Source organism: Staurois parvus, unplaced genomic scaffold (assembly GCF_062004578.1).
Source record: "Staurois parvus isolate SC_StPar_1 unplaced genomic scaffold, SC_StPar_1.0 ptg000019l, whole genome shotgun sequence".
Lineage (NCBI taxonomy): Eukaryota > Metazoa > Chordata > Amphibia > Anura > Ranidae > Staurois > Staurois parvus.
Window position 1 is genome coordinate 26,135,870 of NW_028317815.1, and position 17,213 is coordinate 26,153,082.

At 36.7% G+C, this 17,213-nt stretch overlaps 1 protein-coding gene across 1 annotated transcript in view; it reads right to left on the reverse strand.

The window, feature by feature from the left end:
• Positions 1-403: 403 nt before the first annotated feature.
• Positions 404-17,213, reverse strand: part of SEMA3E (semaphorin 3E) — a 188,605-nt gene continuing 171,795 nt past the window's right edge. Inside the window, exons 12-17 of the mRNA XM_089685944.1 lie at positions 16,272-16,363; positions 12,922-12,963; positions 10,350-10,516; positions 8,593-8,660; positions 4,136-4,275; positions 404-2,870 (exon numbers count right to left, since the gene is read on the reverse strand). Of these exons, the coding sequence (XP_089542070.1) occupies positions 2,415-2,870; positions 4,136-4,275; positions 8,593-8,660; positions 10,350-10,516; positions 12,922-12,963; positions 16,272-16,363 (965 nt within the window). The 3' untranslated portion in view covers positions 404-2,414. The remainder of the gene's footprint in view (positions 2,871-4,135; positions 4,276-8,592; positions 8,661-10,349; positions 10,517-12,921; positions 12,964-16,271; positions 16,364-17,213) is intronic.

Consider the following 17,213-nt stretch of genomic DNA (forward strand, 5'->3'; position numbering starts at 1 on the left):
CAGTCCTGCATTGTAAATGAGGATGGCAAGAGCCCAGGGGCGGACTGACCATTTGGAAACTCGGCACTGCCCGAGGGCCCCGGGGTCAGTAGGGGGCCCCATGAGATGCCCCTGGTACCTTTTTCATGGGCTTTTTTTAGTTTGGCCAAGGACACAAGGGCCCCATGATCCCCTATTGCCCGGGGGCCCCATGAGTTGTCAGTGCGCCCCTGCAAGAGCCCATATACAACCGAGAGCATGAGAAAAATTAGGAGAGATCTTGAAACCTGAAACTTATTCCTCTACCCCTAGACTTAACAAGCATATAATCACTGCAGTGTGGAGTGCCCCACCACAAGGGTTTGTTTTTTTTTTTAATCCTGGACTTCAGCTTTAAACATTATCTGTATAAATTGATAAACAATTTTATTTGATTATAAATGTTTATTGGCATGTAAACTTAGTTTGTAGCAAAATGTTAATTAATATTGAATTGATGTTACTAGTAAATACGATCTAATTAAACACTGCATTTAAAAAAAACACTTTACACTATCTCAAGCATGAAATACACATATATGTAATATCACCTTGCTCTGCGCTTGTTGAAAGATTTTACAGGTAGAAATCTGCAGTTATAAAAACAAATTCTGTGCGTATAGCTTAAAAAATGTTAAGTACAAAAAAAGACATGTTTCACACACTTATTTTACAAAAACTCACCCATTTGCTTACATATAGATATTGCACTACAGGAATTTACAAAAAAATTTGCACACAGTCCTGAAACAGTATTAATGGAAAGATAAAATATTTTTAATATAATCCATGAACTTCAGTAACTGCAGAAACTATTGCTTTGGAATGTGATGGTAGCTGGTCATGTTACTAGGTACCTAGGCATTTGTTCACATGACCTCTGTTAAAAGATAGGGTTAGAGCGCATATTCCTGGACTTCACCTGTAGCTGGAGATCACTTGACCAAATGTTTTCTCCTACCCAATTATCTATTATAAGACATAGTACATAGGATGTCCTAAGCAAAACTAGAATCTCTTACAATGGCCATGACAAATGGTGAACTTGGGAACAAAAGAAAAAAAAAACTCCATCTGCAGCTACTAAAAGCTGAAATGTCACTTTGGTTACATTGACATTTTATTTACTTATTTAATTTTCATGCGCTTATGATTTCCTCTTGTAGCATTCTGAAATATTCAACATATGGCACACTTCTCTGAAAATATGCTGCCAATAACTTATAAGCAACATTGCATCACATTTGCTTTTAGGAAGAGGGATGTAATGGAGTTGATTTACTAAAGGGAAATAGGCTGTTCACTTTGTGAGGAAATTTTCACTTGCAAAAGGGAATTTTCTCTTACTTTTGTGAATGTCTGAAAATTCACTTTCCAAAGAAAAATCTAGTATTTTGTACATAATTGAATGGTAGAAATCAGCAGAGTTTCATCTCATTCACTAAGCTCAGGGAAGATTTCCTTGCAAAGTGAAAATTCCTTTGCAAATTAACAGCCTATTTTCCTTTAGTAAATTAACTCCAGTATGTTTGTTTTTAAAAATATTGCATCTCACATTTATATAAATAACAAAGGAAAAAGTTATACCATGCCGTGTTAAAAATCAGTCCTCTCAAAGTATATTGTTATAGGTATAGGTAGGGCATGTGGGATTTTTGGGCTTTTAATATTTCTTAGGGAGTCTTGAAGGAGAATTTAAAGATCATGGCTAAGCATGCAGAACGCTGGAAGAAAAATGTATACATAGTCCTTTTTTACCTTGGCTTTCAGTAGGTTCTTGCTGGCAACAGTGAAGTCACTGGGTTTTTTTAGTGAATCCTGGGAAAATTAGGAATACCAAGTCTCCTGTAAAAATGCTCTATCACTGTGCAAGATCACTTTGCTGTGAGATTTGGGATGCTTAGAAGGTCAAATGGCTACCTGAATATGCCAGAAGCTGTGGTTTAAGATCAGTATCTATTACATTTTACATTTGTATTGCTTTCACTCTTTTATGTTTGGGACTGCAAGATATAGCGACCTTAAATTGCAATCTAAAGTCTGCTTTAATATAGTTTTTATGTTATTTAATGACTAAATAACAACAACGATGTTAGCTGAAAATGTGTGTGTGTGTAATACATATGTATATTTGTAAGTATACCACATCCCTAACTAACAGGCCCAGTCATTGTAAAATAAAACAATATTTGCTGACATACTTAAAACACCTTTAAAAATAAAATATATAAAAAATATGGCATAATACCATAACAAATATTTACATAATGCCAACACAGTCAATGTTTTGTTGATAGTTTACAACAAAGTTCAGTTTAAGAATTTGTGTTTGGAAATGTTCAATAATGGTGAAAAGTATTGCATCCACAGTCATAAATATAAAATTAACAGAAGGCTTATGGTCCTAGTATGCTCCGTGGCATGCGGTGATTATCTGATTTTCCACGTGATCGCCGTTCCTGTTGCTGTACATATTTCCATTTGCTTGGAGAAGTTTTTAGCTTTTTTCTTCTTTTATCAGTACACCATACTTTTTCACAATATTCCTCAACTTTTTGAAAATTGCTGTATCCAATGAGCTGCAAAAATTCTTTGTACCATGGCTTAGAGGTTTGAGGAATACTGGACTGCACAGGACAAGGCATTTTTTGGATTACTGGCTCTTCATCTTCGTCTTTGTTAAACATTTCATCCACACGTTCTTCCTCCACAACCTCCAGACTCATTTTTCTGATTACATGAACAAAACTATGCTCAACAGTTTGGCAAAAATACACTCCAGCATCGGTTCTATGGAGCTTTAGAAACAGAAGCCCGTAATCTGTCAATATTACCCGTTCACCTGTTTTCACCTATGAAAGGAAAAGCATTATTAGTATTCTTGTTGAAAGCTAATTTTTTTGTACCTAAAATGGTAATATGGCATTTTTACTGTTGTTTTTCCTTTTGTTCAGGCACATACTATACTTCAAAATGTTTCACTGCATAAAAGTCTTTTTTTTACAGTTCTGGCTAGACTGAGAAAGTGTAAAGGTTTTATTGTTGTATATGTCACCACTGGAAAGATTTACACTTTCTACATGTCTTATTAACCTTATGTTCAGCAAGAAAGAGACTGGAAATCCCATTTTTTTTTATAGGAACAAGGGGTGGGGAAAAAATCTTCCAATGGAGACACCTGTTCCAACAACTAACTAGGAGGGGATTTCCCCTAGCTTTGGAAAGATTTCCACCTCCTTTCATTTCTGTCTGTAGGACAGAAGTGAAAGTAGATCTTCCCCAAGAGACACAGACAAAAAAAAAGGACTGAGAAGGGTCTTAAACTCTTTAGCTTATATCCAAAATTAATAAATACAAAGTTTGGTTTTACTTAAACTAGAACCAAAATACAATAAAAGTGGACATTAACTAAACCTCCTCCCCTAGCTAAAGTCCAATTTTATTGTAGGACGGCTCTTCAAAACATTTCTGCACTTTTAAATATATGTAATAGAGTTAAAAAAAAGTGCAGAAACTTTCTGAAAAACCCCAGTATTTTGGTTTTAGACATTTTGTGGATGAATCCCACTCCATATTAATTTATAAACTACCTTTATAAGATTTTTTAGACCTGTTAGAATACTTTTTTATGTTCCAAAATATGTCCTTTCTTACTGTATAATACACTATTTTACCTTTAAGTATTTGCATTTTCAAAGTCCTGATCTGCCTCTTGCAAGTCCAAGTACATTTTCACTTTTTGGAAGTGTAGGCAGTGTATACAGAACAACCTCATTTTCTAAGAGTTATTGCTGCCAAGATTTCTACATAGGACCATATATAGCACATAAATGATGCAGTAACTGCTTACAGTTCCCAGAAATGAAACTTGCATCCAGTAGACTGGGTAGCAGGGAGTATAGAGGTAAGTGTAATTTATACATTAAACTTGTTGTCATTGTTCTATTTGTGTGCGAGAAGCTCTTCTTTCAAGAAAGCAGAACCGAAGTGAGAAAAACATTGGTTTATTAAATCTTTGTAGGTGAACTGACAGATTGCATTTCCCTTAATATTAGGTCAGGTAATAAAATAAAACTTTTGTTTGAGATGCACTTTAAATACATAAAACATATATTACCTCCTCCTTCTTTGTTTCGTGTGCTTTCTGTACAAACCAGATGACCTTAGATTGCAATGAACGTGGCATGCATTCCAATAAGCTGGTGTTGTGCTCAACACCGTATACTGTATACTCTTCAGTCTTTCCTAAGGATTCTCCTACAAGAATAATGGGAAACAATGGTTATCCAGGTACCAAAGTTAAAAACACTGTGTATGTATGTAGTTACTTAAAGTGGTATTAAATCCAAAACCAAAAATGTTATATGTTGCTGCTTACCAATCATTCACTATGGTAGCTACATTAATTTTATTATTTTTTTTATTTCTCCCTTCTGTTTTCACCTTGTGATCTGGCCAGTAACGTACCTCCTGTATTAGAGTGCCCCCACTCTGGATGAAGGAGCACAGGGGGCACTTTTGGACAGCAGCATTACAGCATTGTCAGTTTGGGAGGAAGGGACTATTGTACTAGCACATTTAAATACACTAATAAATTGAAGCCAAACTCCAGATAATACTTTAAAAACAGTTATAGCAAACAGTTTTTATTTTCCTTTAGGGGTAAAGGTTTTACATTAATTAATAAAATCTGATTATTGTATGCATCCTTGACAGCAGTAAATAGTTTCTCTCATTCCTGTAACTGCTATATCTGCAGGAGAGCTTCATCTTTTGAAAAACAACAGTCTTTCTGGCTGGATCAGGTGAAAATAAAATAAAAAAAAGCCTAAAAAATGCAGCCATTACACCTAAATGTAAGGTTATGCACTTTTGGGCTAAGAATATGCATGCATCATACATACTAGGAGGGGTACAACTGGGGGAATCAATGGTGGAGAAGGATCTGGGAGTTCTGGTAGATCACAAGCTTAATAATGGCATGCAATGCCAAGCTGCAGTTTCTAAAGCAAGCAAAATCCTCTCTTGTATTAAAAGAGGTATAGACTTCAGAGAGAGAGATATCATATTACCCCTGTACAAATCATTAGTAAGAGCTCATCTGGAATATGCAGTTCAGTTTTGGACACCAATTCACAACAAAAACATTGGGGAACTGGAGAAAGTACAGAGAAGGGCAAACAAACTTATAAGAGGCAGGGAGGAGCTCAGCTATGAGGAAAGATTAGAGAAACTGAATGTATTCTCTCTTGAGAAGAGGAGATTAAGGGGGATATGATCAAAATGTATAAATACATCAGTGGTTAAAAAAAATAAAAAATGATGTAGCGCTAAAACACCCAGTTATAGCGTCAGTACCTTAGGACATGCAAAATAATGTTGGAATCCTATATAAACATAATACATGTATGTGCGTGATGATACTAAAAAAAATAAAAAATGGAAAACAGATGTGCAACCCCTACACACAGTGCACATATATAAATATAAAGTCCAGTGATCCTGTATCAATATTTTCACTCAGACAGAGTCCTTGGACTGTATGTGGGCCCGCACACCACCACGTGCAATCCGAAAACAGCTGAAGTGGCCTCTCACCTCCTCCCTGCGACCCCGCAGGGCCACAGAGCTTTATCAGATCCCCACTGAATCAAGGTATGCTTCCTCTTGAATGGATGGTTAGTATATCCCCAGTATACAGCTTCCACCTCTCCTGTAGTATCCTCCAAGGTAAGTCTGGTCTTCTGGGGAATTGAGAAGCATCACAGGCACCGTGTGCTCTGACATGGAGAAGATCCCATGCTGGCCCTATGGTGGCCGTGTGTTCAGGATGGAGACCGGGAACACTTTCCTCCTCTCAGCCATTTTAGATCGGCTTCCAGACGGTCCTGTGATTGTCGGTCTCCATCCTGAACACACGGCCACCATAGGGCCAGCATGGGATCTTCTCCATGTCAGAGCACACGGTGCCTGTGATGCTTCTCAATTCCCCAGAAGACCAGACTTACCTTGGAGGATACTACAGGAGAGGTGGAAGCTGTATACTGGGGATATACTAACCATCCATTCAAGAGGAAGCATACCTTGATTCAGTGGGGATCTGATAAAGCTCTGTGGCCCTGCGGGGTCGCAGGGAGGAGGTGAGAGGCCACTTCAGCTGTTTTCGGATTGCACGTGGTGGTGTGCGGGCCCACATACAGTCCAAGGACTCTGTCTGAGTGAAAATATTGATACAGGATCACTGGACTTTATATTTATATATGTGCACTGTGTGTAGGGGTTGCACATCTGTTTTCCATTTTTTATTTTTTTTAGTATCATCACGCACATACATGTATTATGTTTATATAGGATTCCAACATTATTTTGCATGTCCTAAGGTACTGACGCTATAACTGGGTGTTTTAGCGCTACATCATTTTTTATTTTTTGTACTGTTTTGATCTTGGGGTATTGGATCAGATGTCAGCAGCTTTACACGTATATCAATTGTATTTTACATAGGAGCGCAAGCAGACTCCAAATAACATCAGTGGTTGATATAGTGAACTCGGTGTAGAGCTATTCACCCTGAGGTCATCAAAGAGGACAAGGGGGCACTCTTTACATCTGGAAGAAAAGAGATTTAATCCCCAAACACGGAAAGGTTTCTTCACAGTGAGAGCTGTGAAAATGTGAAATGGACTCCCTCAAGAGCTGGTTCTGGCCAGCTCAGTGGATTGCTTCAAAAAAGGCCTGGATTCTTTCTTAGATACACAGAATATAACTGGATAATAACATTTATATGTAAAGTTGATCCAGGGAATATCCGATTGCCTCTCGGGGGATCAGGAAGGAATTTTTTTTCCCTGCAGAAGCAAATTGGATCATGCTTTGCTGGTTTTTTTTGCCTTCCTATGGTTTAACTGTGGGTATAGGATTATAACTTTTTTTTTTTTTTAATGGTTGAACTGGATGGACTTTTGTCTTTTATCAGCCAGACTAACTATGTGTCTAAGAAATGGTAATCTACAGTATAATAAATGCTTCCTTTTGGGTTTAATACCACATCAAGCAATATGAGTTTTTATATTCTAAGTGATGTTTTCCAAACAATAATGTGCAATCATCACAACATTTTCTGTGCACACTTTCTTCCTGTAAACGTATTGCCAATTCTTTGTACTTGAAAGCACACAGGCCCACCAGAAGCTTACTTCTTGATGTGTCTTGAATCCAAAGAGCTTAATCATAGGGGTCCCTATGGTTAAGCCCTTAGGTGAAATATGCCAATGAGTGAGGTCCTGGTGGGGCCATGTACTTTAAAGTCTAGAATTCTGCCCTCTCCAAAATTGTCACTAGAGGATTTGGAGCCTATGGATGAGACCCTTGCTTTGCATGTTAAAGGGACAATAGAATATGTGCAAGTAGTAAAGGAAGGATAAGGAAATTAAAGAAATGCTGCATTCAAAATCAAGTTAGCATTGACAGCCATATTTCTATACTGGCTGGTTCTTTTAAATTAACATGCATCCTTTATTTGTCTACCACTGAAAACCAGCCCTATTGGTATATTCTCACAAAAAGGTCCTGCATGTAAATCCTGAACTTTGTTGAGTATCATGCACAGTAAAAAAATGAATTATATTAATTGGCAATTGTTTAACACATGTATATATTGTACCTGTTGCCTGTTTTATATCAATGGATCTGAATATATGGTAAAGAAGGAACTGTAAGTCTGTGTGAATGATTTTTGTCACCTAAGTTTTGAATCTGCTTATAAACATTAACAGCTAAACTGCTGTTTTCATCAATCATACATTTTAGAATATTTATACATATTTAAAGTTATAGCTTGATATTTATAATGCAATCCAAATAAATTTCCCCTAATTATTTCTTTACATTTTTCCATGGGCATGGATGTGAAATCAGTATGCAACAGAACAATACATATGCACATTGTCCAAAACAGAGAATAGGCTCAACTGCTGGGCACCCTAGTCATAGGACATCCCCAGGATATCAGGTAACAAAAGCATAGTGATAGCAGCTGTCCAAAGTTAACCATTGACAGAGATTGCATACCGCTTACAAATATGGGTAGAAGAGAAAATATTTTCCATTTTCCTATTTTGTGTTTCTTAGGGTAGATTTGTTTCTTGTAATATATAAATACTTCCCCTCTGTATCCAAAAAAAGACCTTCTGCTATCTAATTATCCTTTAAATGGAAATGCAATAAAACATGTATTTTCCCCACTGGTCTTCCGTTCTAGCATGTACACATGCAGTGGTAACTGATAAACTCTGAGCTGACAACTTCATATATCTATACATTGCTGGTATGAGGTCTTTTTTTAAGAGGACAAGGAGAGCCAGTGTAATTGTGTGGGAAAAAAAGATTATTTTACTTCCATGTGTGCAAATAACAATGCCAAGGTATCAGGGCTAGTCTTAATCATTTATGGTTTTTAAAAGCAGAATATACTGTCAATGAAAACACTTTCTTAGTGTGGAGTTTCACAAAAAGACCCAATATGATGTGACCTACAAATGTAAGAATATTTATACTGTATGCATATTCACTTACCAATAAATTGTTGCCCTGAACATTGCTGAGCTGCATTGCCATGTCGAACATCCTGTCTTCTGAAACGTCTGGGAAAAGTATAAACTATTTATCAGCACATCATTAGAGTGTAAGCTGTATGTAAATACTTCATATAGGCGTATTAGCCTAAGTGCACCCTTAGTCCAGCTGGAATTGGCATGATTATAACTAATTCACATACTGGCATTGATCAACCAAAGACAAATAGGCTGATCACTTTGCAAGAGAAATTACACATTGCAGAGAAATTTGCTCAGAGCTTAGTGGAAGTGGTGATGTTTTGGAAAAAAAAAATTATGTGCAAGGAAAATTAAAAAATTTAACTTTTGCAATTTACACACTATTAAATGATGAAAGTCATCAGAGCTTCACCTCATTCACTAAGCTCTGGCACAAAATCCCATGCAAAGTGCAACTTCACTCGCACAGTGAACAGCCTGTTTTTCTTTTTTAAATCAACTCCCCTAGATCAAATGCTTTAAATTGGAATCTTTATTAATAAGTAAATGCCAGGGTAGCTCCACTGGCTAAACAAGAGAAATCAGTAGATTCCCCCCCATCCATGCTGAACAGCATGGATGGAGCAATCTACTCTGCTGGCTATTACTGTATATACAAGCAGTCTTGAGACCCACGGCTGCCTGAATACCCGAACAGTCACTGCATCTGAGTTAGAAGGAATCAGCTGAAATTCAAGCCCTATATTGTTACCCAAGCCAATTCGGACACTTCTGTTCTACATAAGATATATAAAAATCTACATTTCTTTGCTACAAAATTACTTAGCACCCCCAGTCAGAGGCCCTATAGAATAAAATAGTGGGTTTTCCAATTTTTTTTATCTCACACTGTATTTCCGCAGTGGTTTTTTTAAATGCAATGTTTTGGGGAAAATACACTTTCATTCATTTTATTGCACAGAAACACAACATAATACCTATTTTTTTTTTTTGTAAAATGTAAAAGATGATGTTACGCTGAGTAAATAGATACCAAGCATGTTACACTTTAAAATTGTGTATACCCGTGGAATGGCGCCAAACTACGATACTTAAAAATCTCCATAGGCAACGCTTCTAAATTGTTTGCAGGTTACCTGTTTAGAGTTACAGAGGAGGTCTGGTGCTAGAATGATTGCTCCCACTCTGATGTTGATGACGATACCTCACATGTGTGGTCTGATCACTGTTTACATATGGTTGCAATTCGCATTTGCTTACGGGGGGGGGTTGGTTGTGCTTTACATTTTTTTATACATTTTAATTATTTATTTTATCTTAAACTTTTTTCTTACACTATGTTAATTTTTTTTGTATTGGCTTTATTGCTATCACAAGGGATGAACAACATCCCTTTTGACAGCACGGGCCATGACAGGTCCTTTTTATGAAAAGATTTGGGGTCTATTAGACCCCAGATCTCTCCTCTTGCCTCCAATGCAGCCGATCAGACACAGATCGGTCTGATCAGCTGCTTACCTGTCCCCCAGGTAAACAGAGAGGCGGAACCGGAAGTGAAGATCCTTTATTGTGTATTCAACAGATCAAAAGGTATCAGATTAGATAATTTCATTGTTAGGATTTACATACACATTAAAAACTGTCTGCCCATCAGTCAGTTGCTGAACTGTGCTGCAGCAAAATAATTACAATTTATTGATTTAATTGTACATGTAACATTTTTTTATTTCTATACCATTTTTTAGGGTAAAAGTTCTACTTGGTAGTTGTACTCACCTTTTGGAATGTGTACCTAGGGGATAATACCTGGAGCAGGACATTCCATCCCATGCACAATATGGGTCACGAGCCAGACAGCAGTCCGCACATGCTGTGCCATACATCTCACAATGGTGGAGCTTTATTTGAGCTACATTAAATTTAGATCCAACATACAGTTGTTGCTGAAAATTTAAAATCAAGATACTAATAAATATTTCATTTACAAAATCAAGGTCAATTAAAAAAAATGAAGTCCTCATACATAAACCTGACTATTAAAGAACAGTCCCTTTAAAAATAATATTTTTTTTAAATTAAAGATTAAATATTTTAATTATCACTCTATGACTGTAATCATTTCAACAACGGTGGAGACTAATGCCTTCTTGACTGCTGATTGTAGGGAATGATCAAAAGCTATCCTAAAGCTAATATAATCATCCACCTAAATGTATTAAAATATTACACAGGTTTCTAGATTATTCATATAAATTAACCAAGATCTGAAATTGGGCCTTTAGGATAAAACAGGTAGGTTAAAGTTGTGTATTTCCCTCACCAAACCCCCAGAGCCTCCAAAACATATAATATTATATAAAATAGTATGGCAAATACACTCACCGACCACTTTATTAGACCTTGCTAGTACTGGGTTGGACCCCCTTTTACCTTCAGAACTGCCCTCTTCATGGCATAGAACAAGGTGTTTTAAACATTCCTCAGAAATGTTGATCCATATCGACATGAGTTACTGTTGCTTTTCTATCATCTAGTGCCACTCCGCCCATTTTCCTCTGACCTCTGACATCAACAAGGCATTTTCATCCACACAGCTGCCGCTCACTGGATATTTTCTCTTTTTTCAGACCAATCTCTCTAAATCTTAGAGATGGTTGTGCGTGAAAATACCAGTAGATCAGCAGTTTTTGAAATACCCATGACCAGCTTGTCTGGCACCAACAACCATGCCACATTCAAAATCACTTAAATCCCCTTTCTTCCGCATTCTGATGCTCAGTGTTAACTTAAGCAAGTCGTCTTCTACCACGTCTACATGCCTAAATGCATTGAGTTGCTGCCATGTGTGTTACCAAGCAATTGAACAGGTGCACCTAATAAAGTGGCCGGTGAGTGTATATACCAATTAACAAAATAAAGTCACAGGTCCACTTGTTGTGATCAAGTTGCAACACTATATATTAAGACATATCAAATTATTATGTATTATGTGCAAATCTTGTCTGTATATAGAGGTATTGTTAAATGGCATTAAGGATGCCTAAATAACTCCACATAATGCAGTTGCAATATTGGCAATTGTTTATTGTAATTCCATAACTTGTAAAGTCAATTACTTAACAATTTAATGCATTGATCCAGCTGCTGATTCAATATAATAATACATTGCAAGAAAAAAATATATAATTGTATCATCCATATGCATAGTAGTATACAGTGAGCTTAACCATTCATAAACTGAATGAATCAGCAGATATATCACAAGTCTCAGGAATCCAATAGATACTGTATACTTCTCCTCCACTCCTCCTACCACTCCATCCCCCACAGCCACTTCCTCCTGTACCACTATGCCCTCCCTCCTAGATTGTAAACTCAAAAGAGCAGGGCCCTTGACCCCCTCGTGTTTTGTTTTGTTACTGTATTGTCTCATGTTCTGTCCCCCACTATAATGTATAGCGCTGAGCAAACCTTTTAGCGCTATATAAATACTGTATAATAATAATAATACTTAGTCACAGCATCTTGATTACAGTGGGCAAAGAAATAGCCAAACAGCTGTATTATGCATTTCAGCCAGCTAATTCAATAAACGTCAGTGCAGGTAGATGTATATGTAACATGAGTCCCAATAGGCTGATTATAAAGTGGTTATCTATATAACAACCCTTTGCATGACAATATGTTATTCTTAACCACCCATGGATTGAATGTGTCACCAACTGTATCACAACTCGCGCAAGCCAATATGTTCAAGCTCAACAGATTGATTGCAGAAAAAAACTATACCCAAACAGTTGTATGGTACATTCTAGCATGCTAACTCAGCAAATAGAAACACAGGTAGACAAATTCTCCACTGTCAGTCACAATGCTTGAGCTGCACTGAATGATGCCTGCATGATACCCCACGTGACGTGGAGGAGTGTCACATGGGGTGGCTGGCTATGGAGGAGAAAGGAAGTTCACAGCTTCTTCACCAAGAATTCAGAGCACGCACAGACCAAGTGGCAATGCTGCAAATTGTAGATCACCTTCAATAGCATTGCCACTCTGAATAGGGAACTAGAAGGATCATCAGGTAATAGCAACCACAGCATATATTTTGAAGAAAAACAGCAGCACACACAATCAGATGTTATACTTTTATATCCTTCAAAAAAATATCAAATATTAGGTTTAATATCAATCAATATCAAGTAAATTGCAGCTCTACAAATGTGCAAGATTTGCATTCATCTTAAATTTACTTACATTAAAAAATTACATATTTCCAGTTACAGTCTGTTTAAAATTAAATTAACTTCGCATACATTTTGTGTGTTATAAATATGTTATGAAAACATACCCTTTTTGCTGAAATTTCCATTGCAGTTATAGGTTCATGATTCTGGTTAAAAAAAACAAAACAAAAACAAACAAGATCAATAGGAGTGACAGTGGATGAGATGACATAGAGATTCATTATAGCAGTTTGACTGATGCTTTATCAGGTGTCAGTCAAATATATAGCGATTGTAAAGTAAAGATCTACTTTTACAATGCCTCGGGCTGGTGCATGGGCAGAACAGAATAGATTGCATTGTGTTAAATGCATCCTCCTTATAAAGCAAATCTGTTGCATGTGAATGCACCAGAGCGGTTTAATACTCTGCATAAATGCTGTTTATACTGGATAGATAGATAGATAAACAGACAGACAGACAGACAGATAGATAGATAGATAGATAGATACATAAATGTGTTACTTATCTAATTACTTCTTTCATAGCTAAACATATTTAAAAAGCTGTCTGAGGCAGTTGCCTGTCTGCCCTCTACATTAGGGCTCATTCCCACCATATGTGCATGAAAACTGATGGAAACTGATGTGCAGATTTCACTTACAGAGACATCAGTTTACATCAGATTTCATGCACGTTTCAATGAGTTTTATACATATTGCAGATTCCTGTGCAAAAAAAAATCTGCAACTTGATACTTGTGTTGTAGGGTGAACAAGACAGATAGAGAACAGTTGCTTTAGTCTCTGCACCATGGTGTGAACGAGACCTAAAAAAAAAAAATTTGAAAAACGTTTGTGCATCTTTTATGGAGATTTTTACCTCATTAAAATCAACATTCGGGCATTAAATTGAAAATTCCCTAATGTGGACACACCTCTGACATGTTTTTAATTCCCTTACTTTTGGTTATCTCAGTTTTTAGAAGGTATGCCATATACAGTGGGGATCGAAAGTTTGGGCACCCCAGCTAAAAATTTGTATTAATGTGCATAAAGAAGCCAAGGAAAGATGGAAAAATCTCCAAAAGGCATCAAATTACAGATTAGACATTCTTATAATATGTCAACAAAAGTTAGATTTTATTTCCATCATTTACACTTTCAAAATAACAGAAAACAAAAAAAAATGGCATCTGCAAAAGTTTGGGCACCCTGCAGAGTTAATATGTTGTACTGCCCCCTTTGGCAAGTATCACGGCTTGTAAACGCTTTTTGTAGCCAGCCAAGAGTCTTTCAATTCTTGTTTGAGGTATCTTTGCCCATTCTTCCTTACAAAAGTCTTCCAGTTCTTTGAGATTTCTGGGCTGTCTGTCACGCACTGCTCTTTTAAGGTCTATCCATAGATTTTCAATTACGTTGAGGTCAGGAGATTGTGAAGGCCATGGCAAAACCTTCAGTTTATGCCTCTTGAGGTAATCCCCCATGGATTTCAAGGTGTATTTAGGATCAATTTCCATTTGTAGAAGCCATCCTCTCTTTAACTTCAGCTTTTTCACAGATGGCATCAAGTTACCATCCAAAATTTGCTGAAATTTTATTGAATCCATTTTTCCTTCTACTTGTGAGATGTTCCCTGTGCCACTGGCTGAAACACAACCCCAAAGCATGATTGATCCAACCCCATGCTTAACAGTTGGACAGAGGTTCTTTTCATTAAATTCTGTGCCCCTTCTTCTCCAAACGTACCTTTGCTCATTCCGGCCAAAAAGTTCAATTTTAACCTCATCGGTCCACAGAACTTGTTTCCAAAATGCATCAGGCTTGTCTATATGTTCATTTGCAAAGTTCAAACAATGATTTTTGTGGTGAGGACGTAGAAGAGGTTTTCTTCTGATGACTCTTCCATGAAGACCATATTTGTACAAGTATCTCTTTATAGTGGAATAGTGTACCACAACTCCAGTGTGTGCCAGATCTTTCTGGAGGGATCGTGCAGTCAAACGTGGGTTTTGAATTGTTTTTCTCACAATCCTGCGAGCTGTTCTGTCTGATATTTTTCTTAGTCTTCCAGATCTTGCTTTAACTTCCACTGTTCCTGCTGACTGCCATTTCTTAATTACATTCCGAACAGAGGATATTGACATCTGAAAACGCTTTGCTATCTTCTTATAGCCTTCTCTTTGTGAGCGTCAACTATTTTCAGTTTCAGTTTTCTAGACAACTGCTTAGAAGAACCCATGATGCTGATTGTTGGGGCAAGTTCAGATGAGTCTGGGCATTTAAAACCTTTGAGATTGACATCACCTGGTCTTCCCAGACGATGATTGAGAACAATGATGGAAATAAAATCTAACTTTTGTTGACATATTATAAGAATGTCTAATCTGTAATTTGATGCATTTTGGAGATTTTTCCATCTTTCCTTGGCTTCTTTATGCACATTAATACAAATTTTTAGCTGGGGTGCCCAAACTTTCGATCCCCACTGTACTTTATAATCATGTCAGTTTTTAGAAAGTATGTAATTAGTAATATCCATAGGATAGTAAAAACAAATTTTTTATAAACATTTTGAGACTGTATGTTTCAAAACTGTGAAGAAAGTTAGTGTATGTAAGGCCAAAACTTCTTTTTTGGAGGGAATTTGGAATCTCTGTCAGCATGTTATTGTTGTCTGTTTCCCCCTTAGGAAAACTGTCTCTCTGTATTTGTTCTGGTGGCAATTGTCACTGGAAAAGAAAGTAAGGGAAAATACAAAATTTTAAGCTGTTACCAGAATAAATGAAGGGGAAATCTTCCAATAGGGATTCTTGTTCCAGTGACAAGTGTCAAATCTCCCCAAAGGAGCTCAAATGACAATCAAAGATCCTGGGCAATAGTAGTGTTCTAGTATTTTTTTTTTTATATTACAGTTTTAATATTGTTTTAATGTAACATGCTGTACTCTGAATCTTCTTTCTTTGCTTCATATATCCACTCATAGAGTGTGTTTATAAAACTTGTAGAGGAAGGATATCACTGTTAACATATCATGGACATGATCATCTGGTGAATCTGCTTTGATTGCCACCTGATTGTAGTGAAGAAGCAGGCACTTTCTTCTGTAAAATGGTATGTCAGGGAATGGTCAGACTGCCCTTTAGGGAAAAAAATAAATATGATATATATATATATATATATATATATATATTCCCGTAAGTGGACACTCAAAAAATGGTTGTAACTGAAGTACACTGTTAGCACTTGACTTATATGTTTTCACTTTATGTGTACTGTTTTGCACATCAAGCTGCATGCAGGTATTTGGTTTACATAAGATTTTTGCACAAAACAGTGACTTTCACAAGCAAAGTAATATCAATGTTTTTAAAAAAAAAATTGCAATAGGAAATCATAAAACAGTAATTGATATGCATGTACTGGATGGAAAACCTTAGCAGGAAATCAATTGATACTCATTAATATAAACATACCTTAAATATCCGAAGTTCTTCAAGAATTACTTCTTCCAAAGTTTCTTTTTCCTGATTGTAGATGGTAATAACTTTTAACACAATTCCATTATCTAATGCATATGAAAATGAGGAAAGAGGAAAGGTGTTGTGATTAAAGTAATGTTCAATGTGTTTAACATGATTATGGCACATTGCTCTACTGCACAACTAAAATCTATTGTGATCATTAATCATTCCCAGGTATATAAGGCTTTTGATTAAAAAAAATGTTTGAATAAAGAAACTTTAAATACTGTAAATATTTAGTTTGTAATACAATTATATTTTTGTTTAAAAAATAAAAGCACTGCATTTTAATAGCAGGGGCGGACTGACAACTCACGGGGCCCCAGGCAATAGGGGATCATGGGGCCCCTGTGTCCTTGCCCAAACTCAAAAAAGCCTATGAAAAAGGTACCAGGGGCATCTTATGGGGCCCCCTCCTGACCCTGGGCCCTCAGGCAGTGCCCGAATTTCCAAATGGTCAGTACGCCCCTGTTTAATAGATATTATAAATAGTCCTAAGTGATTAATTGCTGTAACTTTAAAATCAAGGAGCATCTATATGATTTAATTTGACATCCCTGAGTGACAGTTTTGAAGCTGATAACCAGCTGTAAACTGTTAAATTTAACCTTATTACCTTTAAATTGGTTATAAACCTTTAATGAAAAATGAACAAAGCCTATCCTCCTTTAATGTGTATTAGCTTCAATACAAATCACCCAGTGCTATTTGTCTCTTCCCGTTGCTATCTCACAAGTCACTGATAATAGTCTAAGCAAACATCACAGCATCCCGAAGGCCTGCACATCTCCAGCACACAATAGCTGAACGACAGCCACAGCTGTTTAGATTATATTTCCCTATAATTCTGTGTAGAGGGGGATGTGATTATTCCCTCCACCTAGGTTTCAGGTT